The 24885-nt window shown below is 47.3% G+C and overlaps 1 protein-coding gene across 3 annotated transcripts in view; it reads left to right on the top strand.

Annotated features, from left to right (window-relative positions):
- GRIN2A (glutamate ionotropic receptor NMDA type subunit 2A) overlaps window positions 1-24885 on the top strand; it is a 210553-nt gene that overhangs the window by 168629 nt on the left and 17039 nt on the right. For all 3 annotated transcript variants that reach the window (XR_013979424.1, XM_080980936.1, XM_080980935.1), the window contains exon 12: window positions 19086-19273. Coding sequence is in view for 2 of the 3 variants with exons in the window: in XM_080980936.1 (XP_080837062.1) it covers window positions 19086-19273 (188 nt within the window). In the remaining variant the exon portion in view is untranslated. The remainder of the gene's footprint in view (window positions 1-19085; window positions 19274-24885) is intronic.

Here is a 24885-nt window from a genome sequence, read left to right as displayed (position 1 = left end):
CAGCTGGTTCCTTCCGCCATTCCTCTGCATCCCACCAGTCCAGGACACATACCTGGTTCTTTGCTGGCCGCTTTTTAATTTGGCAAAGGTGCCATTTAGCCCGAAGACAGCTTCTCCCGGCACAGCGAGCCATAGAATAGGGAGCTTTGCATAGACAAATGAGGGAATGTGTTTTGTCAAATGAATTGCAATGGAAAAGTGTCCCTTTTCTTGGCTTCTTGATGAAAAGGGAGGGGGAGGAAGGCGAATCCCACTAAGAAATAACAAATCGCTCTTTCAAACATCCACGGTTCAGTCTCCTGCTATGTCAGTTCAGCTCCCAACTGCTTCCTTTTCTGGCAAATGAGAAAGGAAACCGTCTTCACCAGGCAGAAAGGAGGCACGAGGAAGCGGCTGAAAGCCTTTGCAGAATCTGTGGGATCTGGCAATTGCAGTGGGGAGCTTTTGATGGTGCTTGTAGCCTTCTCTCTCTCTCTCTCCCCACGCTCTGTTGTTGCCTCGCATGTCGCTGTGCGAGAATGTGAAGTTTTGACAGATGAGGCTGGTAAGGGGAGAATAGAAACAGTGTGGGAACGCTTTGTCTTCCCTGAAGTTTGGATTCCCCCTCCTGCACTGTTCCCTCCTTCTTAAGCATGTGAGGAGAAGGTGCTCTCGTACTGATGATGATTTCGGTCAGAGGCTGTTAATTTGAGGAGGAGGAGGAAGAAAGAATGGTGAACTATGAGGGGTGTCAGACTAGGATCTGGAAGAGACCAGGGTTCAAATCACCAATGAAGAAACTCACTAGGTGACCTGGGGAGCCAGTCACTGCCTCTTGGCCTAACCTACCTCAAAGGCTTGTTGTGGGTTTTAATTGAGAAGGATGGAAACCATGTAAGTCACCTTGAGCTCCATGCCTATGCCTGTTGGGACCTTGGGCTTACTCTGTGGGCAGCAGGGCATGATGGGAAGTTTATACAAGGTTTGACCCGAAAGTTTGGTGAATGGTCACAGAAATCACACAGCGAGAAATATTCGAACATACAATCGGCATCGGAAACCCACAAAAAGCTCACAGTTGTGCACGGAGATGAAGCTGTAACTCGAAAGACAGTGTATGAGTGGTTTAAGCGTTTCTGTGAAGGGTGGCAAACCATCGATGATGACCCTCAGTCTGGCAGCGAGCAGAACAGTGGCAAATGTCGAGAAAGTTCATGAGTTATTGATGTGGGATTGGTGTCTGTCCATCCGAATGATGGTGGAAGAGTTGCATATTCTGCGTGAGATTGTTACTGAGGTTACTGAGTTGTCCCACCCTCCATATTCTCCTGATCTGGCCCCACTGGATTCCCAAAACATCTGGACTGAATGGGCACAGATTTCCCAACATTTCACACATCCAAGCTGCTGTGACAAGGGAACTGAAAGCAGTATGAAAAGAGGACTTCTCCAGAAGTTTCCAACAGTTCTACAAATGTTGTCAACGGTGCATTATATCAGAGGGGGCCTACTTTGAAGGCCTGTAAGGTTGTATGTTCAAATATTTCTTGCTGTCCGATTTCTGTGATCATTCACTGAGCCTTCTGGTCACACCTTGTAAAAAAAATACTGGTGGTGTGGAAGGAAATGAGTTTTTTTTCTCCCTTCCATAATTTTAGAATTTGACATCCAATGAAACTGATTTGTGGGATGTTCAGGTCAGCCAAAGAAAGAAAGACTTCACACAGAGAGATAATTAATGGAATTTGCTATCTTGAGATGCTGCCTGTTTGGGTGACCTTACAAAAGGGGAGGACAGATTCATTGGATAGGTCCATGGCTAAATAGTGCATCTATGTTCAGGAGCAATATATCAGTTGCTCTGAATATCAGTTGATGGGGAGCAACAACAGAATATAAACATTGCTCCACCTGTGGGCTTCCCAGAAGCATCTGACTGGTTTCCTGTTGTGAACCAGGTGCTGGAGGAGAAATTTGTTAGGTCTACATTGTAAAGTTCACAGGATGTGTATCCCAGATGTGTATACTGGGTCAGAATTCAGCTTTCTCTAGGATTGCACACATGCCCGATTTTTGCAATGCAGTTTTGGTTTAAGAAGGCATGAGAAAGAAAGAAAGAAAGAAAGAAAGAAAGAAAGAAAGAAAGAAAGAAAGAAAGAAAGAAAGAAAGGTTGGTTTCAGGGGGAAAATGTGTATGGAGATACATATTTTTGGAGAAAATGTAGTGGAAAGTATACAAAAATATTACATATTTTGGGGGAGAATACATATAAAATGCTTATAAAGTATGCACAGTTTAAAGGCAAAATTTCGAATTTTTAAAAAATCCACAAAAATGATTATGGAATGGATGTACGACTGAGTCTGTGCAGAACTGATGTGAAAAGGAAGTTGCCTGACTCCTCCATTGCTAGACTGATCTAGATGGGTGGTTCTTATGGAGAAGAGGTACTGGTTGCTCCATTTTTTACTGCACCAACAGAAAAGTGCTAACAGCTGCTATTTAGATTAGGACTGGTGGGAAGAGCAAAATTTGGCAACCATTTGTCACATAGAGTAACTATGAAAGTTATTTCTATACCATCTACTTAGTTATATCAGACAGAATGAGTTCAGATCAATAGATCAGGCATAAAAAAACCACATGGTACAGAAAGATAGATTGCAAAAAAAGATTTTTCTGGGGACAGTATTTCTAAATCTGAGACTGGCAGAGTGCTCTCGGTAAACCATATTCTAGGGTAGAGGTTCTTGATTTATGTTGCAGGCCTGGGAGATGAACGAATCCATTTCCTGTGATTTGTATATGTGTGCGTAAGAAAGCAGCATTGCAAATTGGCATACGAAAGCTACTAACCTGTCCAAATGTTTACTTCCCAATCGGCCTACATAAGCCAGTGTAAGCCATTAGGAATAGTTTCACAACCTGAAGTATAGTGATAGAGCAGCAAGAGGCTTCGAGGGGTTCCAACCTCTTTATACAGGGTTCAGTTTCCTTGGAATGAAGTTCAGTGGAGACTTTGGTGTCTTTAGGATATATGGTTTTATTTACATATCTATTCAACCTGGACCATAAAGAAGGCTGATCGCCGAAGAATTGATGCTTTTGAATTATGGTGCTGGAGGAGACTCTTGAAAGTCCCATGGACTGCAAGAAGAACAAACCTCTCCATTCTTAAGGAAATCAGCCCTGAGTGCTCACTGGAAGGACAGATCGTGAAGCTGAGGCTCCAATACTTTGGCCACCTCATGAGAAGAGAAGACTCCCTGGAAAAGACCCTGATGTTGGGAAAGATGGAGGGCACAAGGAGAAGGGGACGACAGAGGACGAGATGGTTGGATAGTGTTCTCGAAGCTACCAGCATGAGTTTGACCAAAATGCGAGAGGCAGTGGAAGACAGAAGTGCCTGGCGTGCTCTGGTCCATGGGGTCATGACTAAACAACAACAACAACATTCAACCTGAGCATAGGATGGAGGGGCTCGTGGCAGGAGCACCTCAGCAGATCTTGCTTCCCCATTCTGTTTCTGAAATATACTCAGAGTCGCAAAGTGATTTCATGCTCTTTATTCAGCTCATAGTGGTGAGGAGGAATGAATAAATGTCCCCTCACAGTATCTGCTTTATATACATTATTTACACAATGGGCTGCACATGATTGGCTAATTCTGGAATTCTACTGTAAGCCAATCAGGTTGTGGATTCACTTCTATCTGGAGCAGGATTGGGTGGTTCCTGCCAACCAATCATACTGCTGCATTGTTCTAGGACCAATCAGACTGCTGCATTCTGAATCCTATTGTTCTAGGACCAATCAGACTGCTGCCTTTTGGATCCTATTGTTCTAGGACCAATCAGACTGCTACAGTTTGGATCCTATTCAACTCAGTACATAACACCCCTCCCCTCTAAGTTCCAGTCCTGCCCGGGAGGTCGCATTCATAGTCCTCAAGGTATGCCGGCGGCCTACGTGTGCGTTGTGGCCTGGGGTGTTCCCTGGTCCGGGCTCCGGGTTCTGGCTCGTGTTCCAAGGATGCTGGCTGTGATGCGGCTGTTTGGTCTGGTGCAACCGGCTCGCTCAGTCGTGGTTCTGGTTCCGGTGTCCTTTCGGCCTCACGGGTCCTCTCTGTATTTACTGATTCTGCCTCTCCTGCTGGCCCCTCCTGCTCTATGGGCCTCACTGCCCCGCTGTTCCCTTGGGACTCCTCTGACCTGTCCTCCTCCTGGTTTTCTCCCGGGAATCGTCGCCGTATCTGGTCGCAGTGGCGGCGCCAGCATTGCCCCCCATCCGTTAGCACCTCGTACGACACGGGGCCAGTGACCCTGGTGATTGTGGCGGGTACCCATGCTGGGCCTGCCCCAAAATTCTTTGCGTACACTGGGTCCTGGGCCTCGAAGGTCCGGGGGTTCCTGCCTTCCCCCACCACTATCTCATCCTGAGCTCTATCGGGGTGAAGGCGGTCCAATCTGATTGCAAGGCGCCGACCCATTAGTAGTTCAGCGGGGCTCCGGCCAGTCGTTGAGCTGGGGGTGCTGTGCTGTGCTAGAAGGAATGTGGCAAGGCGGTACTCCCAGTCCCCTTGCGTCATGCGGCGAAGGGTGTCCTTGGTGGTCCGCACCATGCGTTCTGCTTGGCCATTGGTGGCAGGGTGGAACGGCGCCGAACGGATGTGGCGGATGGCGTTCTGCGCTGTGAAGGTTTGGAATTCTCCTGACGTAAATGCAGTCCCGTTGTCTGAGACGAGAGTGTCAGGGAGCCCGTGGGTTGCAAACAGCCTGCGTAGTACCCGGATGGCTGCGGACGTGGAAGTGGACGGTACCAGTGCGACTTCCAGCCATTTGGTGTAGGAGTCCACCACTATGAAGAATGTTTTCCCCTGAAAGGGGCCAGCGAAATCCACATGCAGGCGTGACCATGGTGCTCGGGCGGACTCCCAGGACTGGACTGGGGCCCTTGGGGGATCTGGGCGGGATTCTTGGCAGGCCTGGCAGTGTTTGACCCAGGCCTCTATCTCTCCATCGATCCCCGGCCACCACACATAACTCCTGGCAAGGGCCTTCATTCTTACTACCCCTGGATGTGTCTCGTGTAGGGCTGTGAGGACCCTTTTTTATGGTACATTTGTAGTCTGCGCAGATGCGGACCGAACCATTAGGCTTGACGGGTGTGACGATTGGGGTTTCCCAGGGAGCATTAGGCACCGGCTCCAGCACTCCTTGCTCTACGAGTCGGTCCAATTCCTCGTCTATACGGGGTTTCAAGGCGAACGGGACCCGGCGGGCCTTGAGCCTGACCGGTCGTACTGCGGGGTCAAGCTGTAGCGCAATGGGGGGGCCCGTATACTGTCCCAATTTCCCATCGAAAACCCCTGGAAATTCCTTGCATATGGCGTCCACGTCCACTTGTAAGCTAGTGTGGTTCACCCCGGTGACAGCTAGCCCCAGTGGTCCAAACCATGCCAATCCCAGTAAGCTAATGTAGGGGCCCTTGACCACAAGCAAGTCCAGTTGCCGCGTCCGCCCTCGGTATTGCACCCTGAAGGTCCCCACCCCCATTGTGGGGACCTTACGTTTCTGGAAGTCCCGGAGGGTGAATGGGGCCGGCCTGAGTTTGGGACCCCCAGTGGGACACAGTTTCCTTAAGGTCCTTGCCGAGATTATGGATAGAGTTGAACCCGTGTCAAGCTCCATGCGGCATGGGGCCCCCTCTATCTGTACCTCCACATAAATTTTCTCTACGTTGGGGTGGGGCAACTGGTATACCTGGAAGTCCGTGAGCTCCGTCGAGTTGCCTTGGTGCGTTGGGCCCCGGGACCTGGGGCTCTTGGATTGGTCATCTGATGCCTGGTGTCGGGTGGGCCGAGCCCGACACACCCGGGCGATGTGTCCCGATTTTCTGCACTGCCTGCACTCTGCGTTGCGGAAACGGCAGGTCCTCCTCTCGTGACTCTCCCCGCAGCTTGCGCAGTTCCCTCCTTCTCGTCGAGGCAGCTGTGGTCTGTGCGCTGCTTGAGTGCGCTGCTGTACTCGGTGCACCTCCTCCCTGTCGGATCCTGAGTCGTCGGTGAGGTCTTCATGGTGGACCCTCGGTTGGGATGGCAGGCTCGGCCGTGCCTCTTGGGTCGACCTCTCGGCAGCTTCTGTTGCCAGGGCCTCCTCCAGAGCGACCTGGAACGTTAGGTCCTTCTTAGCGTAGAGGCGTCGTTGCAGCTTCTCATCCTTCAGGCCACCGACGAGGCGGTCACGAAGCATGTTCTCCAGCTCTGAGAAGTTGCAGAACCGGGCGGCTTGGCGGAGAGAGGTCACAAACCCAGTTATGGTTTCCCCAGGGGCTTGCCGCTTTGCGTAGAAGTCATTTCGACGAGCCACCACTGAGGGCTGCGGCGAAAAGTGCCCCTTCAGCTGTTCCATTATTGTTTTGTATGGAACAGTAGCGACGTCTTCAGGCGCAAGGAGAGCCCGGGCGATTTCAAACGTCTCCTCTCCGCAGACGCTGAAGAATATCGCCCTCTTCTTGGCGTCTTCTTCGTCGGTGACCCCTTTGGCTTCTAGGAGGAAGGTGAAACGGGAGGCGTACGCTTCCCAGTCTCCAGATGCTGGGTTGAATGGCGAGAAGCTGCTGTTGGCTGCCATTCTGAGTTCCTTGTGCCCCGGAGCTGAAGCCTGGATACACGGTGCGAGGCAGCGGTGCGGCAGTTGGCGGTGCTGCGGTGCTGTGTGTGGCAGTCAGCTCAGCGGGATCCCATCCTCGTCGCCAGTGAAATATACTCAGAGTCGCAAAGTGATTTCATGCTCTTTATTCAGCTCATAGTGGTGAGGAGGAATGAATAAATGTCCCCTCACAGTATCTGCTTTATATACATTATTTACACAATGGGCTGCACATGATTGGCTAATTCTGGAATTCTACTGTAAGCCAATCAGGTTGTGGATTCACTTCTATCTGGAGCAGGATTGGGTGGTTCCTGCCAACCAATCATACTGCTGCATTGTTCTAGGACCAATCAGACTGCTGCATTCTGAATCCTATTGTTCTAGGACCAATCAGACTGCTGCCTTTTGGATCCTATTGTTCTAGGACCAATCAGACTGCTACAGTTTGGATCCTATTCAACTCAGTACATAACAGTTTCCAAGGAAGCTCCAAAGTCCAGCTTGGGTTCAGCACAGAGCAAGTCATGTCTTTGTCTCCAGTTTCCAGCATCAGCCAAACACACCCACGCAACTCTGGCTATTGTTCTTCTATCTACCAGCCAGGTGAGGTGGATGGGAGAAAGGCCCGTCTATTTGTTTCTATGGAAACAGAGCTCAGTCTTTTAAGATGCAGGGTACTTGACAGAGTGGCTAAGGTTAAAAGACTAGTTTGACCTGTTCACCTAGTTCCTTCTTATACATCCTAGCTTCAAAGCTACAGGGTCACAGATTTGGAATGGACCCAGGGCATCATCAAAACCAGACATGTTCAACCGGTCGACCGCGATCGACGGGTAGATCCTTGGGGTGTTTGTGGTCGATCACGGCTGATCATGGTCAATCGCGGGAAAGGAATCTCATTGCCCCCCCCCCCCGGTGAGAGGTTCCTCTGCTGCTGCTGCAGCACCAAGTAAATCGGCAGCAAACACAAGTAATTTAGCATTATGCTTGCGAGTGGCAGTGCTGTTCAGTCAGCTGACCGATTCCCCCCCCCCCCAAATTAGCTTTAGAACTCTGACCCACCCCCAAAAGCTCAACAACTCTGGGCAACCCAAAGTCAATGGGTAGATCAATTCCAGTTTTTTATACTGGGAGTAGATCGCAGTCTCTAGGGAGTTGGACGTGCCTGATCTAGACTGAACCCATAACAATACAGTGGTACCTCAGCTTACATATGCTTCAGGTTACAGACGCTTCAGGTTACAGATTCTGCTAACCCAGAAATAGTGCTTCAGGTTAAGAACTTTACTTCAGGATCAGAACAGAAATCTTGCTCCGGCGGCGCAGTGGCAGCAGGAGGCCCCATTAGCTAAAGTGGTACCTCAGGTTAAGAACAGTTTCAGGTTAAAAACAGACCTCCGGAATGAATTAAGTACTTAACCTGAGGTACCACTGTACATACAAACACCTTCCACTTTGCAAACAGGGACCCTCTTGATGCAAAAGAAACTCTTTGCCATGGGGCAGCAATCCCTCCTCAAAGGCCCTTCTCAATTAGGGATGTTGGAGAATCCTGATGAAAATGGGATCATGAACAGAAGTTGCCATTGTTTGCCGATTTGCCCCACATCTGGAACAGAAGTCAGCCCAGAGATTGTGATCAGTATCTGCTGCTGCTTTCCTTACTCAAACAATGCCTCGCGGGTTCCCCCCTCGCCATCCCCATTTTCATTGTGTTTCCCTTGTGGTGGAATGAATGGGGTGGAATAACATAATGCCAAGGTAATTTTTGTAATTTACCCGGTCCTTCCTGGAGACGACGGGGGATAGAAATTGGGACCCTCTGCATGCAAAGCAGACGCTCTACTTCTAAGCTACGACTCTTGCACCCCGAATGTAAAGCCCTGTGTACATTAATGGAACGACAACAACAATAATTGCACACTTGTAACCACATCATAACAGACTCCCCGTGTAGCAAAGCTAAATAGCTTTGCACGCAACTTTTCCTCCTCTTTCTATCACCGTGTGCCCCTCTGACAGAGAAAAGACAATTTTCTAAGCTGGCACACAGAGGAGTGAGGGTGACATCAGAGGGAGCCTGACAGATGTGAGTGTGTCAGTTTGACTTACTATGGACAAGCAATGCAGAACACTTGGTAGGTTTATTTTTATTTTTTAGCCTGCCTGGAAGGTGCCATGAAGCTCCATTTGTCAAACTGCATTAAGGGCACCGCAAAAGCTCATCTCTTCCTTCTTCCTTCAGCTGCCCAGCTCAAACGCCAGGTTTCTATGCAACTCAGGGTTGACATCAGGTCTTAGCAAATGTATGGTTGCACGCCACCCCAATTTCCAAGAGGTGAGAAATTCCTGGGGTTCCAGGCGCTCACGTGGGGCTTGGTCTCCCTGGAATGATGGTGAGCGGAGACTGTAGTGTCTTTAGGATATATGGCTTTATTTACATATCTATTCAACCTGAGCATAGGATGGAGTGGCTCGTGGCAGGAGCACCTCAACAGATCTTGCTGCCCCATTTGGTTTCCAAGGAAGCTCCAAAGTCCAGCTTGGGTTCAGCACAGAGCAAGACATGTCTTTGTCTCCAGCTTCCAGCATCAGCCAAACTCACCCACACAACTCTGGCTATTGTTCTTCTATCTACCAGCCAGGTGAGGTGGATGGGAGAAAGGTCTTTAGGATATATGGCTTTATTTGCACATATTTGCAACCTGAGCATAGGATGGAAGGGCTCACGGCATCAACACACCAACGCATCTTGCTTCTCCCTTAGTCCAGCACAGATCCAGCATGTGTCTGTGTCTCTAGCTTTTCCAACCTGCATCCAGCTCAGCTCACATGACACACTATTGTTCTCCTATAAGCCAGGTGAAGGGGTGAGAAACGCCCATCTTAGGTCAGGAAACCAAGCCGTATGAGGAATGGTTGAAGGAGCTGGGTATGTTTAGCCTGGAGAAGAGAAAACTGAGAGGCGATATGATAGCCATCTTCAAACATCTGAATGGCTGTCACAGGGAAGATGGAGCAAGCTTGTTTTCTCCTCCAGAGGGGAGGACCTGAACCTGTGATGGCTTGGGACTCAGGCTCGGACCCGGAGCCAGAGGAGTCTCAGTCTGCACCGGATCATTTGCCTCAGGCAGCAGCTGAACCTAGTCTGGAGCCTGATCCTGAAGAGTCCCAGTCTGCACAGGTTCCCCTGCAACAAGCACTAGCTGGGCCGAGTCAGGGGCCTGAGCCTGCCCTGGGTCCAGATGCAGGGATTACCTCGTTGCCTTCAGCTGGGCATTCACTTATAGCTGCTCCACTACCGGTTGGGTCAGGGGAGGCTGAGGCGGCCCCTGGGTCTAGTAACCCACCGACATCTCCCGAGCTGCAGAGACTGAGGTCTGAGAGAAGGAGAGACCTGAGTACTCACAGGAGGAGTGCTTGCCTTTGGGTGAGACAGGGAGGTGAGTCACCGGGGGATCAGGACCGGCCGTTATCCCGACAAAGATAAAAAGCTGTCGGACCCTGCCCCAGGTTGCGGGAGCAACATTGCTGTTTGCTAGAACCTGCCTGAGACCCTGTGCCTGACCTAGCCTGGTCTCCTGCCTTTGTGTTCTGTCTTGGCCCTGTGGACTGACTCCTCGCGGAATCGTTGGATTCGGGACCAGACCTGGACTGCTGTGCTGGTCCCAAGAGTTGACCATGCGGCGAGGTCCGGGTTCAGTCCGAGGTCGAGGGTGCAGTATGGAGGCTGTCCGTCAAGGCTGAAGCTGGCAGGGAGCCAGGTGAGGTCAGGAACTCTGGCAGAAGAGCAGGACAGGGTGCAGGCAGGAACAGGCTACCAACAATGTTGCTCCCTCAACCTGGGACTGGGGCTGGCTGGCTTTTATCTGCCCCGAGGCATAGGGCGGCCCCGGTCCACAGGTGACTCGCCTCTCCTGGCCTGGAGGTGAGCACTTCTCCTGCAGGAACTTAGTTCCCTCCGCCTCTCTGCCCTGAGCCTCTGCAGATCAGGAGAGGCTGGAGGGTTACCGGACCCAGAGGCAACCTCAGCTTCCCCTGACGGGGCTGAGAGTGAAGCACCTGCAGGCAATGGGTCCTCCATCACCTCAGGAGCCAGAGCAGACTCAGCTGGTGCCTGCACCTGAGGATCCAGCACAGGTGAGGACCCTTCAGGCTCAATCCCCAGCCCTGGCTCAGCTGGTTCTGGAGGCAGGGACTCCTGTGCAGGCTGGGATTCCTCAGGTTCAGCCTCCGAGTCCGAATCCCAGGCCATCACAACTGCGTTGCTCAGGTTACCCCCGGACCCAGCACAGAAGGTCTCCATCACTCCTCCTCATCCGCCCAGTGCCTGACATCTGGAATGTGTGTCTACATTCTCCACCCTTGAGCGACGCCACCAGCCACTCTCCATCTTTAAGAGAGAGACTTTTGCTAGTCTTGTTGATTTCCCACTTTGAAAACTTTGCCTGAAAGACGTGTAATGAACACCGGGATTGTATCAAGCGCCGAAGCCATTTGTTTCTACTTTCTCTCTCAACGAGTCTTTTTATAAAGAGAGTTAAGCAGCGCGGCCCTGTCAGCGAAATCTTATTTCCTAGCACAGTGATGGATGGCTGTGCACTACTCAGGCAACAGGGGCGATAACACAGAGTTATGTAACAGTGGTAATAACGGGATGCAATCTTCAGGGGACAATGTTGCTCTCGGGGAGATTCTGTCCGTGATTCAGTGCTGTGTACGCTCAGAGGATTTTGGTGATGGGTCATGGAGAGGCTCCAGGTGGAGCCAGTGGACTCTGCAGCTCAGGAAGATAATGTCTGCTTTGCAGGATGACAGGCCTAGGCTCAATGTTCTGCCCGGACACTGAGGTCTAGCGCCGATGGCCTTCTGGTGGTTCCCTCATTGCAAGAAGCCAAGTTACAGGGAACCAGGCAGAGGGCCTTCTCGGTAGTGGCACCCGCCCTGTGGAACACCCTCCCACCAGATGTCAAAGAGAAGAACAACTACCAGACTTTTAGAAGACATCTGAAGGCAGCCCTCTTTAGGGAAGCTTTTAATGTTTAACAGACTACTGTATTTTAATACTTTGTTGGAAGCTGCCCAGAGTGGCTGGGGAAACCCAGCCAGATGGGCGGGGTATAAATAATAAATTATCATCATCATCATCATCAACAACAACATCTGGCATCTCCAGGTACAGCCAGAAGAAACTCCCTTTCTGACACACCAGAGAGCTGCTGCCAGTCAGTGTTGGAAGTATTTAGCTGGGTGGACCAATGGTTTGACTTTTTAACTAGGGACCTCTGCTCCTGCTTGTTGCTCACCAACTGTTAGGAGTTGGACAGAGGAGGAATGGTGGGGGCTGCCCGCCTCTTCTCCTGAACCTTCTCAAGAACAGGAGGACAGTATAGATTTAGAACAGTGGTTTGCAGAAGGGCATAGTTCAGAGGCTGCAGAGGGGAGAAGCTGGGAAATACTGGGAGGGGAACAGCAGGAAGAAGAAGAAGCCCCACCAGGGGAGTGACAGCTGAAAGGCTCAGTGTCCTTGGAGAGCATTCCTGACCCACCCCCTCTCTCAGGACTAGGCAGGCATTGAGGGTAGTAGAACAGAGAGATCAGCGGCAGAAAGCTCAGATTAACCAATGTAGTAGAATAGGGAAGATGGGGTGGGACTTTACTTGGAGCAATGCCATTATTAGGGAAGGCTGCATTCCTTCATCGCTCTCTGTGTATGACTGAATAAATTGCTTGGTAAGAACTTCTATTCTTTCTCTGATTCTTGGCTGCCACCGTGGGAGAGATCTGATTCCCCAAAGCCGGACACCAACACTGCCAATGTTCCAGTCCCTTGCTAACCTTTCACCCCCTTGCATCTCCATCCTTTCCAACCCCCCATCTCCTTCTACCCCCCCATCCCTTCTCAGCTCCTTTTGTCCACCTCCCTGACACCCCCTTGCCAATCCCTATCCTCCACCCGCCTGCTCAGACCACGAGCTTCTAGCACCCTGTAATGTGCACGTGCGAGTGAACAAATGGGTCGGTGGAGGGTGGTGGCGGCGGCAATTATGACACGGGGAACATGGGAAGACCAGCCTGGGCCACTCACCAACCTGCTTGTTAGCTCTCTCTCTCTCTTGCTCTCTCTTTATGATAATTTTTATTAGTTTTACATATAATCACATTACATAGCATCATATCACTTTATTATATCTCTTTGGCTCAACTGAGCCTATCGACTTCCCTCCCTCCTGCCTAATGGTTTACAAAATTAAATTTTGCATTCTTGCATTTCACTTCCTCTCCTATTCAAATCTACGCTTCCAGGTGCCATAAGAAAGCTGCAGAGATAGCGCAGGATAGTGCGCACCCCAGAAATGATCTCTTTCAGCTTCTGCCTTCTGGAAGAAGGTACAGGGTTACAAAGGCTAGGACTAGCCGCCTGAGAAACAATTTCTATTCAAATGTGATTTGGGTTTTAAAAGCAGTGTAAGGAGTCTCTATGGGAGCCCAGTGGTACCTCGGGTTACAGACGCTTCAGGTTACAGACTCTGCTAACCCAGAAATATTACCTCGGGTTAAGAACTTTACTTCAGGATGAGAACAGAAATCGTGCAGCAGCGGCGCAGCGGCAGCAGGAGGCCCTATTAGCTAAAGTGGTGCTTCAGGTTAAGAACAGTTTCAGGTTAAGAACAGACCTCCAGAATGAATTAAGTTCTTAACCCGACGTACCACTGTATACTGCATTTTAAAAATGGGGTATCAGAGTTTTTAGGGGGCTAACCAGGTTGGGATAGCTGGGATAACAGGCTTGTTGGTTTTGAATGTCTTATGTACATTCCCCCCCCCCCCCCCAGTTTTGTTGTTCTGTATGGGACAATGACAATAAAGATTATCGTACTATCGTACTATTCTTGTTATATCATTACCTAAGGTGTTAAGTTATTCAACCCGAATAAGTAATAACTTCATCTTACACCTCTTCAACTAACCCTGCTAGTGATGTTAACTGCTCACAGTTGTCTTTCAAATATAGTAAAGGTAAAGGGGTAAAGGGACCCCTGACCATTAGGTCCAGTCGTGGCCGACAGTGGGGTTGTGGCGCTCATCTCACTTTATTGGCCGAGGGAGCTGGCATACAGCTTCCGGGTCATGTGGCCAGCATGACTAAGCCGCTTCTGACAAACCAGAGCAGCACACGGAAACGCCGTTTACCTTCCCGCCAGAGCAGTACCTATTTATCTACTTGCACTTTGACGTGCTTTTGAACTGCTAGGTTGGCAGGAGCAGGGACCGAGCAACGGGAGCTCACCCCGTCGCAGGGATTCGAACCACCAACCTTCTGATCGGCAAGCCCTAGGCTCTGCGGTTTAACCCACAGCGCCACCTGAGTCCCAACTGTAATATAAATTTATTCTGGTCTTTTTGGAATGCCTGATCTCACTGGTTCCAGATTCTTCCCGTCAGTTTCACCAGTTTTGCAAAGTCCATCAGTTTCATCTGCCACTCTTCTTTTGTTGGTACTTCATGTTGCTTCCATTTTTGGGCTAACAAAGTTCTTGCTGCACTTGTTGCATATAAGAACAATTTTTTATCTTGTCTCGGTATCTCTTTACCCACTATACCCAATAAGAAAGCTTCTGGTTGTTGTTTTTTATAACAAAGGTGTTTTCGAACATCTTCTTTAACTCATTATATATCATTTCCCAGAAAGCTTTTACGTCTTTACATGTCCTCCACGTATGATAAAAAGTAACTTCCTTTTCCTTACATTTCCAACATGCATTTTTTTGTTCTGTACATTTTAACTGGTGTTAAATACCACCTAGACATCATTTTCATTACATTTTCTTTAAGCGCACGGCATGCAGTAAAATTAAGATCTCTCTCTCTCTGCTGGCCTGGTCACTCATGCTATGCTCGCCATCTGAAGAAAAACCAGGGCACTTCTGGCCTTCATCTTTCATGACAGATCCTGAAAGCAACGCTTTCTCCTGCCTATGTGCTTCTAATGCATTTGGAGGAATCGTCCTAGCTTCTCACTTGCGTTCGTTATGCGAACTAAGCATAGGTGTGCCATCGTGCCTGCTTCATTTACATAGTAACATGGGAAGCTGCCTTCTGATGAATCAGACCAACGATCCACGCAGCTCATTATTGTCTAACAGGGATCAGCAAACCTTTTCAGCAGGAGGCCGGTCCACTACCCCTCAGACCTTGTGGGGGGCCAGACTATATTTTGAAGGGGGGAAATGAACTAATTCCTGTGCCCCACAAATAACCCACAGATGCATTTTAAATAAAAGAACACATTCTACTCATGTAAAAACACTCTGATTCCCAGACCGTCCATGGGCTGGATTTAGAAGGCAATTGGGCCTGATCCGGCCTCGGGCCTTAATTTGCCTACCCATAGTCTACAATGACGGACAACAGCTCAGGATTTTTAACTGGGCTCCTTCCCTGCCTCCAGCTGTCCGTGCCAGAGATTGAAAGTGTGACACCCTCCTACTGTGCTGCAATTCTCCTTGCAGGTTGCAGAGTTCTTGGTGCAGAACTTTGGATTACTCTTATAGCAAAAGTAGCAGCAACACATGCCAGCTGTTGTGGTCCCTGCTGATTTTATCAAGCAAGGCTATTCCCATAGTGTGTGTGTGCGCACACACGCAGAAGCAGTTACTTTATTTGGAATACAGTGGTACCTCGGGTTACATACGCTTCAGGTTACATACGCTTCAGGTTACAGACTCCGCTAACCCAGAAACAGTGCTTCAGGTTAAGAACTTTGCTTCAGGATGAGAACAGAAATCTTGCTCCGGCGGCGCGGCAGCAGCGGGAGGCCACATTAAGCTAAAGTGGTGCTTCAGGTTAAGAACAGTTTCAGGTTAAGTACGGACCTCCGGAACGAATTAAGTACTTAACCTGAGGTACCACTGTAAATGGGAAAAGGGCTGTAGATCAATGGTAGAGCATCTGTTTTGCAGGCAGAAGGTCCCAGGTTCAATACTGAGCTAGATGCACCAGCGATCTGACTCTGTATAGCGCAGTTGCCTATGTGTTGTCCACAGCTATGAGTCACCACCTATGTATTTGGGGTAGCTGAGTGGGAGAGCACCTGCTTTGCATGCAAAAGATGCCAGGTTCAATCCCTGACATCTCCAAGTAGAGCTGAGATGGACCCTCTCCTGAAAGCCTGGCGAGCCCCTGCCAGTCAGTGAAGACATTACTGAACTACCAACTCCACCTAGTACGCAGGCTGAGACCCTACCTGCCCGCGGACTGTCTTGCCAGAGTGGTGCATGCTCTGGTTATCTCCTGCTTGGACTACTGCAATGTGCTCTACGTGGGGCTACCTTTGAAGGTGACCCGGAAACTACAACTAATCCAGAATGCGGCAGCTAGACTGGTGACTGGGGGCAGCCGCCGAGACCACATAACACCGGTCCTGAAAGACCTACATTGGCTCCCAGTACGTTTCCGAGCACAATTCAAAGTGTTGGTGTTGACCTTTAAAGCCCTAAACGGCCTCGGCCCAGTATACCTGAAGAAGCGTCTCCACCCCCATCGTTCTGCCCGGACACTGAGGTCCAGCTCCGAGGGCCTTCTGGCGGTTCCCTCATTGCGAGAAGCATTGCTACAGGGAACCAGGCAGAGGGCCTTCTCGGTAGTGGCCCCCGCCCTGTGGAACGCCCTCCCATCAGATGTCAAAGCAAAGAAAAACAACTACCTGACATTCAGAAGACATCTTAAGGCAGCCCTGTTCAGGGAAGTTTTTTATGTGTGACATTTTAGTGTATTTTTGGTCTCTGTGGAAGCCGCCCAGAGTGGCTGGGGAAACCCAGCCAGATGGGCGGGGTACAAATAATAAATTACTGTTATTAAGAATAAATTATTATTAACTGTATGGACCACATTTCTGACTCTGTATAAGGCAGCGACCTATGTAGCGATTGTCTTTTCGCTGCCGCCTTTTTGTAAAGTGGAACTGCCCTGACTAATTTTTTATTTTAAATGTTCCACATGTTCACTCCCCACCCCCTGTTGCTTCTCTTGAAAAGTAGAAATAATGAGGGCAGGGACTGTGAACCTTGAAAGAAGATTTCCGTGTCTATTTTAAAAACAGATCCTTTACACAGTTACATCTGATAGCCTCGGAAAGGTCTTCCACTGTCTCAAAGAGGATTGAATTTCTACCTTCTTTTTCTATAATCCACCTGGCACTTTATTTCATTTTATTATTTGGGGCTGATAATATTATTATGATGACCATTACATGATAAGGTTGTGTCAGAAAGATGGATTTAATCATAGAATGGCATACTTGAAATAATTTCTGATTGACTACAGTATATTGGATACAATATTCCTTCCTTCCTTCCTTCCTCCCTCCCTCCCTCCCTCCCTCCCCCCCTTCAAGACTGAAATTCCCAGTTGTCAAAAAAGGTTATTTATGTATGCCACTACTGCGGCCCATGTTTTGTTAGCCCCAAAACAGAAAATGAGCGAGGTTCCAACTAAAGAAGAATGGCAACTTAAACTGATGGAATATGCTCAGCTTGAAGACTTAATATATAAAATAAGAGAACAAGAAGAACATACGTTTGTAGCACCCTGCTTGTGGTTAACGCTTAGCTGGAATGAAATATTCAACGCAGCAATAGAGAAATTAAAATAATAATTTATTTGTCAGACAAATAAATGAGAGGCACAGTGGTATATGGTTACCAAGCTCTGGCCTGGTCTCCTGCCATTATGGCCAGCACTTATATTCCCTCAGCCCAGCCCCCTTGCTCCTCCTTTGGCTGCCTCTGTCCAATCAGCCTGGTTGAATTTCCTATTGGCTAATTGCTATAACCAATCCTAAAAGATACACCCATTTCCTATTGCCTTTTATGGGATACAAAAAGCTATATATTCTTCTATCTATAAATGACAAATAAGCAGTCATATATCTTACATTTGTCTCAACAAGGAACCTTAATTACCAGCTCACCTCTTGCCCTCCTTGCCCTATTGCCCTCCAAAACAGATGGTTAATAGTTTTAAATTTTTATCTTAAATAGATGTCAGAGATCTTGGGTTCACATTCTCATGCATCATCAATGAAAGATCTCCTTTTTGGAGGTCTTTAAACAAAGGCCTGACAACCATATGTCAGGAGTGCTCGATGGCGTCTCCTGTCTGGCAGGGGGCTGGGCTCGTTTGCCCCTCTGGTCTCCTACAGCAATATGACTCTATGAAATAAGAATTTAACATTTCTTTCTTTCTAGATCCTTTGCATAATTACATTTAAGCCAGTATATTTCATACATTATCATAGATAGCTTTTTAAAAGAATAAACCTTCTCAAAGTAAAAGGAAGGAATAGTTTACAGCCTCAAAATAAAATAGGAAAAAAGCCTCTTCTTCTGTTTACACTCCCCTTCTCCAGCCAGTTGCTTTCTTTTCCATTTGCTCTTGGCCTTTAACCTTAGAAAGATATGGCTCAAGGCACATGGTTTTATTTTACTATTTACCAACTCTTAATTATGTAGGGTCAATGTAACCTTGCTCTCAGCCTGTAATGAGAATTGTTTTCTGCTATAAATCAGGGGGCCCCCTTGTCCAGGAGGATAAACATCTTGCCAAAGTACTTAGGCAGCTGGTCTTCTGCCTGGCATAAAACATTTGAAAATCTTTAAGCTCATTTTAAAATACAGACCCTAATCAAACTATAAGCCTTGATAAAAATGCAGGCTATGATTAGATGCCTCACGTTTAGAGAAGACTAGAAAACGTTTATTGAGTATATGGAAAATAACTGTGTACAGCTGAAAACGCTGGCAGCATTAAGATAAATTTAACAGTGCAAATAAGTTATGATGGCTGTAATAATGGAAGACTGAATGGGATAGTTTCTGTAAAATATGCAGGGATTTATGATATGTAAAATGAACCATGGAAAGAGAAGAAGGGAAGTCATTGATATCTTAAGGATGTATAAATGAGTACTTTAAATTGTAAAACAGATATATATATATATATATATATATATATATATATATATATATATGAAAGAGTGTATGAAATGATGTGTATTTAAGCTTTGGGTAGACAGGCAGAAGGAGATTTATAAATGTGTGTGTGTTTGTGTGTTTGTGTGTGTGTGACAAATTCCAGAGGGGCCATCCTGTTAGACAGCAATAGATTGTGGTGGATTGCTTTGAAGTCTCTTCAGCCCCTTCCCTTTCCTGTATTTTGTATTTTGCCAGAACAAAGGGGGCAGCCCTACTGTAGCCCATGGCAGTTAACTCCTTAAATTTGTAAGATTATTCTTTTCTCTCCTGGTCATTGTTTGAAAGTGCAGAAGCCTCTTAACCTTACTGGAGAATCCTTCTGAGTGCCGCTAGGCCACCAACGCCAAGGGGCACAATCGTGAGCTCACTTGCCTGCTGTCTTGAATGTGTCTTGTAAAACACCACTTTTTATTTCAGGAAGTTGGATGCTTTCATCTATGATGCAGCGGTGCTGAACTACAAGGCTGGGCGGGATGAGGGGTGCAAGCTGGTGACCATCGGCAGTGGGTACATCTTTGCCACGACAGGCTATGGGATCGCTCTACAGAAGGGGTCGCCGTGGAAAAGGGCCATCGATCTTGCATTGCTGCAGTTTGTCGGCGATGGTAAGTCCGAAGGACTTTTTCTCCCTGCTCGAGGTGTTCTTGCAAGAGAGGCAATTTCATTTATTCATTCTTTTCATTTCGTTCATGCGTTGCCTCCCATCAAACAACCCAGAGCGATCAGCAATTAAAGCATCAGTACAAATATTCGCAATAAAAACAATTAAGGAAACCATTTCAGATCTGATATAGAAAGAGACTAGGATAAGAAATCTCCACGCAAGAGGATTCTTGAAAAAGGAATGTCCTCAGTAGGTGCTGAAAAATCCAGCAGGGAGTTCCAAAGGATACCACCACTACTAAAGTATTAAGAATTAAGTATTTATGTTATTAAATTATTAACATTAATTGCTATTAGTTTATATTAACCATTATCTATTATTATTATTATTATTAACCAAATTATTAGGTCACCCCATAACAAAGTTCCCTGAGCCACCTAAAATATAATTCATTTGTAAAGTTCTGCTTTTCGTTTCAGGATGATGAGCATAGTTCAACTTCCTCTTTTCATAAGTTTATTCTTCATGTATTTATGTATCACCTTTTGCATGTATGTCAGGGTGATTTCTAAACACCATAAAAGCACCTTAAAATATCTTTGAAAACAGTCCAAAATAAATGAGGAAGGAAGGTAGAATGAAGAACAACACAAAACGAACAGCTAAGACAGAGATCTTTTCATCCAGGTGGAAAAGCTTGTCAAAACAATGTTGCCCTTGTAGTATTCAGAAGGAGGAGAAAACTAGGAGGAGTTGGCAGTGCCTTTCATTGGCTCTGGTGCCACCTGCTGTTGGCCTCCCTGCCTTCTACCCAATGGGCCTCAGTCCTACTGGCAACAGCACCTTCTGAGCACGAAGCTCCAGTCTTCCTAAACTGGAGAAATTGACAGAAGGCTTAAATATTTCATCATGGAACCCTGAGGAGCACAGCACGTCCACCAAGTCTGCCGAGATACTGTCCTGTCAACAAAAGCCGGACCACTGGAATCAGATGGGAGATTCCAATTCTGCCCTCTTTGTAACAAGTGCCCCATCAAACTGCCCATTCATTCATCTGGGAGAAATGTCATTTATGATAATGTTGGAGGCTGAGCCTGCTTGCTACCTGGAGGGTGAACTGTGGTGCTGAGGATTGCAGCCATCGGCATCGTAAATCATCCTTTCTTTCCTCCCCCCAACCAGTCTGAACTTTTTCTGCAAAGCATTCCCAGTGAGGTGTTCCCACTGTTTCCTTTGGAGTGGAGAGGGGATGTAGCCGAGGGAATAGGAAATGGTGGGAATATGGGGGAAATTATGCTTTGCCTGGCATGATATATGAGAGAGAGAGAGAGAGAGAGAGAGAGAGAGAGAGAGAGAGAGAGAGAAATCAGACGTTCTGCTTAACAATCCAAAGCCTACTGAGCTTTGAAGAACAGGGTCACGGCAGACTATAGATAGCTATTAGCTTGCAAATAGCCTTGATAGCTATTACTCAGTCATCTCTGTTCCAAGGAGAGGTTGCTTGTTGTTTTGAAGCCGGTCAATTTCTTCATCCTCAAATGGCCTCTCAGCGCAGGGTGATTGCATTATTTGGAAAGCTCTTGTGTGTATCATCCTGTGCTTCATTTGACTCTAGGGGGACCGTGTGGATGTGGGAATGTTGAGGGTGGCAGGAGAGGATATATTGATTCTTAATACCCTTCCTAACTCGCGCTAGCAAGTTTCTTTATATAGCAGAGTGCATTCCCCCTTTTATGCAGCACAAAGCTGGCTGCAAACTCGCGTGAGACAACAAACAATTCAATCTGGCTTGCCCAGACTGAGATATGTCTTATTATTCCTGGTAAGACCCCTTGGAGCCCTCCTAAAAGAATAAAGACACAACAGTCTTATTCATAAGTAACAAAAAGTAGTTTCTCCTCACGATCAGGCAGAGCACAGTGTGATCCCTGAAGGCAGGTTTTTAGGCTTAAAGTTACAAACATGTACAAACAGGTTTACCCCATATGGGAGATAACCTGGGGGACTGCTTGGCTGGCAGCCAGCAGTCCAGTCCAGGTGAATCAGGAAGTTTGAAAAAGAAGATCAGAGAGAGGGAAGAAGTGGCTGCTTGACTTGGCCTTTTACCAGGTCTGGAAAGGTCTCGCCCACCTACCAGTCACATGCAAGAAAGGATGCTCCAGGCCAGGAGGAACAGGAAGTTCAACTGACTGAACCAACATGCCCTGCATGACCACTCTAGCAAAACAAGGAATGCTGAACTTGACTGCTCCCAGTGGATTACATGTTCCGTTGAGAGTCCGTCAAGGCTGTGAACAGCGGGACTGTAGCTTCAAGAACACTATCCAACCATCTCATCCTCTGTCGTCCCCTTCTCCTTGTGCCCTCCATCTTTCCCAACATCAGGGTCTTTTCCAGGGAGTCTTCTCTTCTCATGAGGTGGCCAAAGTATTGGAGCCTCAGCTTCACGATCTGCCCTTCCAGTGAGCACTCAGGGCTGATTTCCTTCAGAATGGATCAGTTTGATCTTCTTGCAGTCCAGCTCTCACTTCCATACATCACTACTGGGAAAACCATAGCTTTACCTATACTGACCTTTGTTGGCAAGGTGATGTCTCTGCTTTTTAAGATGCTGTCTAGGTTTGTCATTGCTTTTCTCCCATCCTAGGCAGCAGTATTTCATCTGCAAGGCTCACCAGGCTGTGTGATCCTGTCCCTTTACTGGAAACAGGGCGGCACAGCCGATGCAGGATTAAACCCTGTCTTCCAGCCCATCAGCTGCCATCACCAGTGACATCAGTTAAATGGTGGGTGGGCATGATCTGGGGGAAATGGCTTAGTGGGCCAAGTTGGACCCCTTGACCGGCTACGATTGACCCATGATTGACTCAGCCATCTTTCCAGAATTTTTTTCTTTTTTTAATATTATGGCGGCAGAGGAAATATTTGAAGCACAGAATAAACATTTTTTTTAAAGTCACGGAGGCCAGAAGGCACCTTGAAAGTGGGTAGGTGGGTGGTGGGAGAATCCTTAATGATTTTGCTAATTTCTTTTTAAGAAAGCTGCAAGACATTTCTCTCTCCCTCCACCCCCACTTTGCTTTCATTCAGGATGTCTCCTCTTCTTAACTTTAGTCCTCACCGCCTTAGATGGGAAGCCCTCCGGCATTCACAGAAGCTGAAAGCATTTAGGTGGGAGTGATGTGCAATGCATCAGTCTGGTGCGATTTGCAGTGACTTATTCAACGATTTCTTTTAAAGTTCTCCTGGATCGTGATTTTCTCTCTCCACAATCCTCCCCCCAACAACCCCACAAGCCATGAGAGATTTACTCTTTGTCCTGCCTTGAATAGCCACTTTCCCTTCTCTAATTACATCAGCTTTGTAACAAAAGGAGACGTCTTCTTATCTCAGCAGTTCTTAACAGCTATACAGAAACAGCAACAAAAAGCCATCAAGGTTTTTTTTGGGGGGGGGATGAGGGGAACCGAAAGTACTGTACTAGCTTTGGTATATGCACAATGTTGCTTTATTGCATAATTATTCCTCTCTCTTATTAGCATTGCAAACTGGCTGAAAGAAGTTCCATTCTGCCCCGCTCCACACCAGTACAAATCAATAGGGACAGGCAGATACCAGTGAAGTGAGTTATGTTCACGGTTGTCTCTCAGAAGTGCTGGGCAGGAATCACCAATATTGTGTAGCAATACTACAGATAGGACTGAATAAATTTTTCTGTTCCAGTTTCTCAGTTTCCCCAATCTGAAGTGTGTGATTTGGTGGGGGTTTTTTTAATCAAATCAAATCAAATCAGATCTTTATTATTAATGATCAAAGATCAGCATTCGGAAACTGTGATTAGAAGCCCATAGGATACATTTACAGATGTGAAGAAGAATAAGAATAAAGATAATAATTTTGAAAGGAATATTAAAAAGGAATAAAGTAAATAAAAGTAGCATAAAATAAGTAGAATGGGCACCAACATTTATGAAAACTAGAGACATAGCACAAACTTCAAAAAAGGAAGTTACAGAATGTCCGAAGTAAGTTCTTGGTGAGTTTATTTTATTTTACTTCTCATGGACATTCCCCTTCTAGCACCATATTGCTTTTAGGAACAGGACATAACATGCTACACTGTCCCTTTCCCAAGTCCAAGAAGGTAGGAGTTTGGAGCTACAGTCATACCTTGGGTTGCGAACGCTGAGGGTTGCGCATTTTCGGGTTACGGACGTGCTGAACCTGGAAGTACTAGAACGGATTACATCCGGGTTTCGGCACCCGTGCATGCGCACAAACGCTAAATTGCACTTTGCACATGTGCAGAAGTGCCAAATCACGTCATGCATGTGCACAGACGTGGTGCTGCGGGTTGTGAATGCTGTGGGTTGCGAACGTGCCTCCCGCATGGATCACGTTCGCAACCCGAAGTTCCATTGTATTAGGCAGCTGTGGCTTCAGCAACCCAGACTGGGAGCTTGTAGTATAAACACTGACAACTGGGAAACACTGGCTTGCAAGCGCTCCAGTTGGAGAACAGCCTTTACCAAAGGTGTCATGGGCTTTGAAGATGCTCGAACTCAGGACTCAAGGGAGAAATGTGGTAAGAGGAAGGCACGTTTGGCAAACCATCACCGTGATCAACTCCTGCCCGGAAACCTATGTACCCACTGTGGAAGGATGTGTGGATCAGTCATTTATGGACTCACTTTTAAAACCGTGTTTATGGAAGACAATCTTACTCTGCTACGAGTGATCACCAAAGAAAAAGAAGATACGAGCTGGAAGCTCCATCTCTTCCTGGATCCATAAGACTCTGGGGAGGTGCTTCCAAGGCTTCCCCATTCTCCTGAGTAGCCTCGTGTGCAGTTTATGGGCATGTTTAATATGATTTATTTACACAAAAAAGAGACACCTCAAAGAGACTTAGCAAGATAAAACACAATCAATAGAAGCAGTTTTAAAACAGGAAAAAACACACACGAAATGATGAAGACTGAAATGCTCATCCAATAATATATCAAAAACGAGTCCTACTCAGTGCCGTTAGAACTGACTTAAGAGGAATGGACAATGTTTGCAGCGTATCTGGAAAATAATTGCTAACAAGTGAAAACAGTAGCAGGATTAGCGTAAATTCAACAGTATAATTTTATGTTGTGGTAATATGCAAAGGAGGGGGAAAATGAGAATGTTTGAATAGAGCAACAATGGAAAACTAAAAAGAACCATGGAAAGGGAGGAAGGGAAGTTGACAATTGCTTTATTTCTGGGGATTGTATAAATGTGGAAAATGCATAACTGAAATCTTTAAATAAAAAATATATATGAAAAAATAGAAGTAACTTAATTAGTCAAGGCCTGACTGAAGGAAAAGGTCTTAGTCTGGTGCCTACAGACTGTCAGTGATGGTGCCAGGCACATCTCTGTGGGGAGAACATTCCACAGATCGGGGGCCACCACTGATAAGACCTGTTCTTGTGTAGCCACCCTCCACATCTCCCTCAGATGGGGCACAAGGAGAAAGGTCTCTGATGGAAGTCACAGGCTAGTTTGTACATGGTGAGGCAGTCCTTGAGGCGGCCCTGACACTCCTGTGTGTCTTGTTGTCTACTCTGCCCCTGTGGCCTT

Source organism: Podarcis pityusensis (genome assembly GCF_964106645.2).
Source record: "Podarcis pityusensis genome assembly, chromosome: 14".
Classification (NCBI taxonomy): Eukaryota; Metazoa; Chordata; class Lepidosauria; order Squamata; family Lacertidae; genus Podarcis; species Podarcis pityusensis.
This window is presented reverse-complemented; position numbering and strand designations above follow the sequence as displayed.